The 9,786-nt window shown below is 37.2% G+C and overlaps 1 protein-coding gene across 1 annotated transcript; it reads right to left on the reverse strand.

The window, feature by feature from the left end:
- Positions 1 to 6,813, reverse strand: saal1 (serum amyloid A-like 1). The gene is made up of 13 exons (XM_063902894.1): positions 6,650 to 6,813; positions 5,079 to 5,278; positions 4,728 to 4,829; positions 4,159 to 4,242; positions 3,969 to 4,048; positions 3,819 to 3,872; positions 3,627 to 3,742; positions 2,647 to 2,815; positions 1,718 to 1,800; positions 1,388 to 1,573; positions 834 to 988; positions 651 to 743; positions 1 to 361 (listed from the first exon to the last, which is right to left on the reverse strand). The coding sequence occupies exons 1-13, from the start codon at positions 6,651 to 6,653 to the stop codon at positions 284 to 286; spliced, it is 1,404 nt and encodes a 467-aa protein (XP_063758964.1). The 5' UTR covers positions 6,654 to 6,813; the 3' UTR covers positions 1 to 283.
- Positions 6,814 to 9,786: the final 2,973 nt, after the last annotated feature.

The raw sequence follows: 9,786 nt of genomic DNA on the forward strand, positions 1-9,786 counted from the left end.
TTTGATTAAAAGACTGTCATTTATTTCATACAAAAATAGCATTCAAAGAACAGTAAAACACTTTCAACAGAAACACAATTGAATTTTGCACAAAAGAAAAAGAGATACAGTTTTTGTAACACTGTCCGCCTCTCATGATGTCTCTGACCCTGTGGGACATCCTGGTTTAGTCTTTCCAGTGGAAATCCAAATAGTACGAGCTGAAACAGGATCTTTTGTTGGAAATAGAGGCATCTATAAAAAGCAGCGATGAGTCTGGACGAGTGCTGAACACTGATCTGCCTTAGACAGGAAACTGTTGCCTCACCACGTCTGCCATTTGGGGATCAACGTGAGACAGCATGGCCTGCAGGTGCTGAAACTGCACAAGAGGAAGAAGAGTGGGGTGGAAACAAAATGTTTATTTTCCACTGGAGCTGGTGGCGTATAGCAGCAGTCCATCACACGTCTAAACCATTGCAAAAAAGATACCATTCCCTAGCTATTGACTTTCTCTAAATGTTCAACAGTAATAACATTAAAAGACAATGCATCATTTGATATTACAAGTTTAAAATGTTATGTGGGAACTCTTAATTTAAAATAGAAGGCATACAGGATGATTGAAGTTGCTCCAAACTAATACATATCCACATTTATGTTACACTTACTGAAGTCATAAAGTTGGGACCCAAACTGCCTGCAGCTGAGAGAGCAGTCTTCTCTGTAAGATGACCTTCCTTCACCAAATCTTCCACGGTATCCTACAAAGGACAAAAACCTAAAATGACCTGTTTTGCATTTATGAATCTTAATTTTAAACATGAACAAACGAAACAAAATTGTTTTATTACCTGGGGAATCTGAATGCAGATGTCAGCTAGAAACTCAGCTGTGATCTCTGCTAGAGTCTGGAGCTGTTCGTCTTTTGGAGTGTCTTTGCTGGTAGGGTCATTGCCCTCACTTTGGTACTGAAGCACCCGCAAAATAGTTCCGATTAGGGTAATACCTGGAGGCAAAAGACAACTGTAACTAAAATGCAAGCAACTATATATATATATATATATATATATATATATATATACTGTATATATGTTTGCCTTTTATCGATGAACAGGACAGATATACTGAAAAGGGTAGAGATTGCGAGGATGCAGCAAAAAGAGAAACTGATGTCATTCAAACGCAGGCTGCTGATATAAGGACTCAGAATCGGTACAATGGGCCACCCACCAGAAATGAATATCAGGGCAATATAACATTTTAAAAATCCAGAATATGGTCATATTCTTACATTTATTTTTAAAAAAGTCTTAAAATGATACACTGAACCTACATCAGAACCTGCCACTACAGGCATTTAAAACGGTAGATCTCAGGGTTGATATCACTCTGGTTCAAAACTTACTTATGTCACTTCTGTCGCGCCACTGCTCCTGGCATCTATACAGAGCCTGGAGCACAGCAAATGCCTGAATTAGGATGCTCTTTTGCTCCTGCAGGACAACAGGAAGATCCGTTGGCTGGCAGAGATCCTCACACACAACGTCACTGACAAATTCCCACACTGCATTGCCGGGTCCATCAGGTGCAGCTAGAAGACACATGAAACAACGCCTTGCCTGTTGAAAGGTCACTTCAGGCTCCCGTTTTAAGTATGGTAACAACTATTGTGAATGCTTCTGTAATGACGAGCCGACAGCTGAGCTGAGATACCAACTGTGTTGATCGCTCTTACCAAAAGTCTGAATGCCCTCATCTATGGTGGTGAGGAGTTGGAGGGCGTGAAGGTAGACCTCTAAGCCATTCGGACACTCTGATCTGTGAAAAAAAATGGTCTATGAGATGTGATACAATACTGAGCGCCAAACAAATATTAACATCATCAAGTTCTTAGTTTGATTGTAGCAGACCAACAATAAATAATAGGTTGTCGGGGAAAAGCCTGTTGTATTTATTATTTCTTCTCCCTCTCTTGATTTACTTCTCTTCTTCTTGATTTATTGTTATTACTTCCCTTTTATACATAATTTTATTTTCAGATGTTAACTTATCTGTGCCGTTTTTATGCTTTGGAAATGAATGACATCGGTTGTTGCTTTTGTAATTATGACCATGTCCAATTTGCCTACATGAGCATGAACAAAATGGTAAAAAACAAAACAAAAAGGCGAAAGCAATTATACAAATATCAATCAATAAACAAGTGAATTAACTTTCAAGATATTTATTTTTTGTATTTAAATCTGCAGTTAATAATCTCTATATACTGTGTAAAAATTAAGAGACCACTTTAGCATTATTTATAGCTATGTCTTTGAGTTAAATGATTTATTTTATTTTTTATTGTATTCTATAAACTACTGACAATTTTTCTGTGTGTTGAAAATCAGCAAATACTGGAATGGCTGCCATACATGTAGAGATAAAGATTTGAGTATAATTTGGAGTGGTCTCCGGAGCTGTATATATATATATAAAACAATATGTATACAGTATATATATATATATACTATATATATACTATATATGTATATGAATATGTGGAAACTAAGGTCACAGGTTTTTTTAACCTCAACTCAAGATGCTTGTCATGGAAAACATTTGTACTCACATTATAAGTTAACCTAATCATGCAAACACATTTTTAATTTTTCATATTCTTACCTTAGCTGCTTGGCTGCCTCCAGAAGACAAAATGCCACCTCCAGATGTCTCTCAGCATCCCCCTCCTTCTCTTCCTCATTTTGTTGAGCTGTTATCCAACTCGTCATCAGCTCTTCATCAAGGTCAAACAGTTTATCAACCAGCTCCCCAACTTTCTCAAGCAGGTCCGCTGAAAAACACAAAGGGGCCTATGGTTTCCTTACCTCGTAGCATTTGTGTAAAGGTTAAGTTTACATGCAGCGTTAATAACATAAAAGCATTGTGTGTATGCTTCTACATCTGGATCTACTACCTGGATCCCGTCTTCTTATATATAGACGCGTGCATTTATCATCATTTGGACTATCTATGTTGTAAATGTATTTTTTTTTAATATAAACACTACATCTATTGAACGTCTGTCCGTCCTGGGAGATGGATCGCTCATCTGTTGCTCTCCCCTAGGCCTCTTCCGTTTCTCCCCCATTAACTGTGGGGTTTCTTTGGAAGTTTTTCCTTGTCTGATGTGAAGGTTTAAGGACAGAGGGTGTCGTATTCATGTTCTGTAGAAACTGTAAAATTTTCTGAGAAATTTGTCAAATTTGTAATATTGTTCTATATAATAAACATTGATTGATTGGTTCTATTGTTAACTGACTTACTGCCCTGTGGAGTTTCGTGCAAATAGAGAAGTGAAGGTTAAATTTACATACGGTGTTAATCACCTAAGTAGCACTATGTGTATGCTTGAGCTTCAACAGAGAATCTTTAAGATAAACAGCTTGCAGAGACTTTGAAAGCATGTTTACTGTTTGTGGAACTGCACATAACGAAAAGGAGGTTGGAGCGCACAGACGTCCGCTGTCGTATTCACTTCTAGAGAAGTGAAGGTTAAATTTACATACGGTGTTAATCACCTAAGTAGCACTATGTGTATGCTTGAGCTTCAACAGAGAATCTTTAAGATAAACAGCTTGCAGAGACTTTGAAAGCATGTTTACTGTTTGTGGAACTGCACATAACGAAAAGGAGGTTGGAGCGCACAGACGTCCGCTGTCGTATTCGCTGAAGCCACAGTGAACAGACATCTTTCTGAGAGATGCAGGTCAGCAACAATCTGCAAACATCAGAAAAAATGAATACTTCTGTCTTAGGATTTCTGTTCTCATGTCTGCAAAAAACACAAATGTCACCTGCTCGTTTCCAGAATGGTTGGAGGATCTGTATCTCCAAGAAGAGCAACAGCACTACCCTATGGACACAAAGGGAGTTGCATTAATTAGAATGAATCACAAAGGGGTGCAAATTATATTACAACATTACAGAGAATGACTTTTACCCACCCTAGGTCTTCATTTTGGCTTAGAGTCACACAAGTGTCAGGAAAACAAGCAATGTTCCCGAGGATTCCCACACAAATTTCCTAGAGAAGCAAAATAAAATATATCGTAGAAAATATGAATGTCCAGAAATAAAGCACAAATGAATACATTACATAGGATTCAATTCAAGCACAGAACATGTTTCACTCACCGTGAGACGTGGACAACGAGATTTGGCTATCACCCCAAGAAGGATTTCTGTAGCTTTGAATTCCTGCAGAAAACCAGCCACATCCTGCAGACAGTTTGTTATCAAAGCATCATTAGTACATATTTAAACATGACAAACAGGTATTTGCTTTAAACTCAAACAACATACACTGTGGGTTTCCAGAGTATTTCATACACCTAGCCAAACTCCTGCTGCAATGACTCATACCTTTACAAGGTAATTCTGGAGGATGTTTGAGCTTAATTGTATTGCATTCGACTGAGCAATGTTTTAAATCTTGTGTCCACCCTATTCATAAACAAGAGGATGCTGAATCACAGAGACACCTGTCAGTATATACATTCTTAAATGATTATTCAATTGAAATCTAACATCCCAATAATTTATGGTAACATATCATGAACTCACAGAATGTAGATCTATTTTTTAATCATTTTCAGATGTATGTTTAGTAGAGGTTTGCAGCTAGATAACTACAAAATAGGAAATTATCCACAGGATGCACATCATTTTAGATTTCAACAGTTGAAGACCGTGAAAACCTCTACCTTATCCATTGCCATATCCCAGACTCTACATAGATCTTCCTCATCATCATCAGGGAGTTGCATCTGACCTTCGGAGTCAACCTCCGAATGCTCTGTGACCATCTGCAAGACACAAGAAAAGTTAGTTTTATAGGACAGCAGAGAGCGACAGCGAAGAGGGACGTGTGTTATCCAATAAGATGCTCCTATCACTTGAATGGAAAATAACTTGGAATTCTCACTGACTTAATTGGCTGATTAGAAGAATCCTTTGTTAAATAGGTCAACTAAATAAATACAAGTCTTTCTGATCTCCAGTTAACCCGGGAGTAAAACAGTACAAATGTCATACCATGCCTGTATCAAACCTACATGGATGAGACGAGTCAGGGTGCTGAAAAGCCAGTGTTTGCTGTAAACAGTGTCTCCAATGGCATCCAAATCTCCGTCCTCCTCTCCATCGCCTGCTTTTGGAGGGGGTGATGGATTGCGGTCCATTACAGGAGACTGTGTTTCAGTTGGAGATGAGGACCTCTCTGGCTCCACTTCCTCAGCACCATCGGCACTACAGTCTGTGGAGAAACAGAGAGAAACTGGGATTAGAGCTGGTGGAAATGAAGTGATAAAAGATTAGTCAAGAAAAGAGGTTGTCCTCTTATTTTACACTAATAGCTAATGGTTTAGGGTCACAGTTTACACTCAGATGCCAGATTATAATTTACACCTAGCTAAGAATTAAAAACCTCTGCAGCAGGATACAACATCCCGGCAATTAAATCCTACATTCATAAAGATTATATAGTTTTGAGGTTTTGATTCGGGTTTATTGTCATGTGTTACATTATGTGTTAATAGAGAATACCAATAAAAAGTCAACGAAACAGAAGAAAAACCATAACAGTTTAATCCAGGTGTAAAATGTCAATGTAACTTAGTATATTTACTCAAGTACTATTTTGATATATCTCTTCTTTACCTGAGTATTTCCAATGAATGCTAATTTATACTTTACTGCGCTACATTTCAGAGACAAATATCCATCCATTCTGCAACATGTACTTTTACATGTGATACTTGAAGTACTTACTGTAGCGGATAATACTTCTGTACTTCATATTATTCTATGAAATACACATAGTGCAGAATGAGAACTTTTCGTCCTTCTAGTACTTAGTAGTAGAAAGTAGTAGTATCTTTAAATGTTAATACTTGGTTTGTACTTCTATTCCACTGCAATTCAGAGGTCAATAGTGCACTTTTACTCTACTAGATTTATTGTGTACCTTTATTTACGTTACAGATTTGGTTTGTGAAACATGATCGACACTTAAATAAGACTTTGGTTACACCTGGATTAAAATTCACCCTCTACCCTGCAGCATACAAGGTCATTAGAAGAAGCTACACCTTTACCAGCTTTGATAACACTTTAATGCACCAACAATTATAATCAAAACATATGATATTATTCTGAAATGGGCCAATCTGCATAATGAGTACTTTTACTTTTGGTACTTTAAGAATATTATTAAGTTAATACTTTTCTACTTTTACTTCAGTAACATTTTGATTGCAGGACTTCTAATTCTAACGGAGTGTTCCTACACTTTGGTACTTCTACTTTTACTCAAAGATCATCTGAGTACTTTTCCCACTTCTGATTTTACATAAGTAAAGGATCTTAGTACTACTTCCAACACCGAATTTGACTCTCTGGGAGATGAAATAATGGGTAATTTTACCATTCCTTTTGTCTTCAACTATATTTTATCAAGCTTGTTTGATTTCAGTCGACGTTATTAAACAACCTTTGTTTTGCTAGCGTTATAAGTATCAATGGATGCAAACTTGGATTCAACATTTACTATTTGGCTAGTAGATTCACATTTCGCTTTTAATCCAACGATAGCTTTCATACAAACACTTCTCACTTGTAAACTCACCCATAGTGTCCGCTCTTATCTGTCGTACCTACCAGGTTAATGCAATATTATGGCATGTTTTCAATCATTTGTCATAGTAACGTTACAGACTTTTCAAACAGCCTCCATTTAATACAAGCGACTGGATGCGCATGTGCAAATGTTTTTCCCACTGCGCAGTCTTCTTCTGTGGTGGACAGATACAAGCAATGCTGCCCCCTGCAGCGCGCATTCGCAACGAAAGAGCCAGCAACGAGGTCAAACTGTGGAGAGGGTGGTAGGTAGAGTTGGAAGAGGTACTCAGATCTTGTACTTATGTAAAAGTAGAACTAGCTGAGTGTAGGAATACTCATTCACAAGTAAAAGTCCTGTTTTCAAAATGTTACTTACAGTCAGTAAGGAGGCTGTGGCTCAGTGAATGTGTGTGCTGATATTTGGATCCGGGCTGCACTGGTTCAATTCCCACTGCAGATAGCATGTCGCTGTGTCTTTGGGCAAGACACTTCACCCCAATTTTCTCCTGTGGGGTTTTTGCCCACAGTATTTAATGTATGTAAATCTCTGGGTAAAAGCGTGTAACTAAAGTCTTGAAAGTGTTGAGTATATTTCACTTCATTAATCCAATTATGCACGGTAACTAAAGGTATTAAATAAATGTAGTGGAGTGATATTACATAATTTACCTCTGAATTGTAGTGGGGCTAGAAGTACAAAGTAACAAAAAACGGAAAAACTCAAATGAAGTACAAATCTCTCAAAATTGTACTTACAGTATTTGAGTAATCCTACTTCGTTACTTTATGCCAATGGTTGTAGGACAGTAAGGTACTGTAGCTGAACATTGAAAAAAATGGACATGAGCAGTGAAAACATCTACATACCTTCACACAACAGGATATAGATGTATAAGTTGAATATAGACACTTCCAGACAATAAAAATATTTTGCTCGCATCAATTTTGAAACCGTAGTTGTGCGATGTGAATATTTTAAGTGGATCTGTGCACTTTTGCTCACAATAAGACACATTTCTTCAAATCTATTTCAACACTTCTTTAGCATTATGCAAATTAACATCGAGCCAGAAGTTTGCATACTGTATATGACAAACATTTACAGTGACTTTTAAAGCAGACCAAATGATGGATGAGGAAATAATTTGTAAAAAGTATTCATAGTTGCAGATGTACTCATTTATTTAGCACTGGCTTCTCTTGATTGCATTTTGTAATTCAACAGTGGTAGGTTTTCAATTAGACAAAGTAGAAATTGTTTCCATTGTGTGTTTTTACAGGATACAAATTGATGATTGGATTAGAGACAGTATAGATCAGGGGTGTGTCTTATACAAAAAATATTAACCTTGCTTGAATTTCAATGTCTGCATAAATATGTTTTTAATGGCAAATAGCAATTTGTGAGAAGTTTTGCATGTAAGTAGCCTACTGTATGATAGTATGTGTCAACACGGATGAAAACATTTGTAATAGGCCAGCTATGAAACCAAACTGTAGTGAGGAAATTTGGCAAACAGTACAGTCCTCCCTAAATCAACATCCTATATCGGTCTATCTGTATAAATTGTCAGACAGGATGGAATATCTATGCACCTTCCTCATCATGCAGCTGTCCCCCTGTGGGAGGAGCCCAAAGCCCTGTTTGCACATGGAGGAGCTTCTATGGCTTAGTGAGTTAATACTAAACAATGATGTGTTGGTTTCCAAGATCAAACCACACAGATAAAAGAAATGTAAAGCAAGTATAATGAGACCGAACCTTCGTCAGATCTATTATTGAATAATTGAGAAGTGTCTTTTCATATATTTGTTAATGACTTTTATATAAGTGTTTTTTTGGTGTTTAATTCATTGTTTTCTTAACTTAATAAGGTTGTCTCTGAAGAAACATTCACTTATTTTATGGTGTTTGAACACATAATTGCTTTAGCCACCACACAAACTCATTGTCACATGTCCTTAATGTGACAAGTGCAAGTAGAGGATGACAGTAATCAAGGATGTTGGTGGATGCATTGTGCAGATCCTGTCTACTCATGCACCAGGTGCAATATAGATAATGAAGCATACTGTCTCACCACATTTAAACAAACATTTAACTAGTAGGGACTTGGTGGGAACTTCTTACTGTATTTAAGGGCTATATCTCAAAATGTTATAGAAAATTGAAAGTATGATTTTGCTCCTCTCCGTCTTTCCTAGCCCATACAACACACTACCACCAAGTTCTATGAACATCAGTCCAAGTAGTCTTCTCAATAATCCTGCTGACAACTAAACTAAGCAAATGGAGAAATGTACCTCTTTGCAAAGATAAATAAAGGTTTCAGCATATAGACAGCAGCAAAAACTATGACATTTCCAAGCTGATAATCCGTCCGTCTTCTAAATAAAAAAATAGACGTCAGGGAAACATTGTCCATCAACTTTTACTTTTGAGCACGGATCATCATTGATGTAAACTCAGAGTCCTAATGCTAATGTCCCACTAGGGTCATGTGCTCCGTCAAAAATACAAATACAACATTTAACCAAAATAGAAAACCATTACAACAAACAAACATCACAACACTATGAAGAGTGGAATCTTAAATGCAGATTATTTAATAGTTTACTTTTACTTTAAGCATTAATCCCAGGTACACTGAGACCTACTTATATCCAGAACTGATTTTACAGACTGAGAAACAAAATTCAGTGTGAGGACTTGACTCAAGCATTGGAACCACACTCTTTGAGCAGAAGTTCCTTAGCAGCCTAGCTTAAAGATGGACAGAAAGAAAACCATTTTAAAGGCAGTCGTTTTTAAATAGCACCTTTCCAGTTTTCAATCAATACAATAATAGCAGGACATACAAACTGCTCATATTCTTTTGGTATAAGGTCTAATCCAATGACACTTCGACATGGATAGCATTTTGTGTTAGGGAATTTTTGGCTTAGGAAGTTAAACTTTGAGACAGCTCATAATTTTCTCCTTCCTCTCTCTGCGTTCCCAAGGCATAGGTTTTTTCGGCCTTGGGGTGCTGTAATCTCCCTTAAGGAGGAGCAGCTTGGGCGCATTGTTGATGCCAGTCTATGACCGAGCAGAAGCTGACATGAGATAGTTATGGTTCAGTGACATCTAGAAGCCCTTCTTAT

The sequence above is a fragment of the Eleginops maclovinus genome, chromosome 2 (assembly GCF_036324505.1).
Source record: "Eleginops maclovinus isolate JMC-PN-2008 ecotype Puerto Natales chromosome 2, JC_Emac_rtc_rv5, whole genome shotgun sequence".
Classification (NCBI taxonomy): domain Eukaryota; kingdom Metazoa; phylum Chordata; class Actinopteri; order Perciformes; family Eleginopidae; genus Eleginops; species Eleginops maclovinus.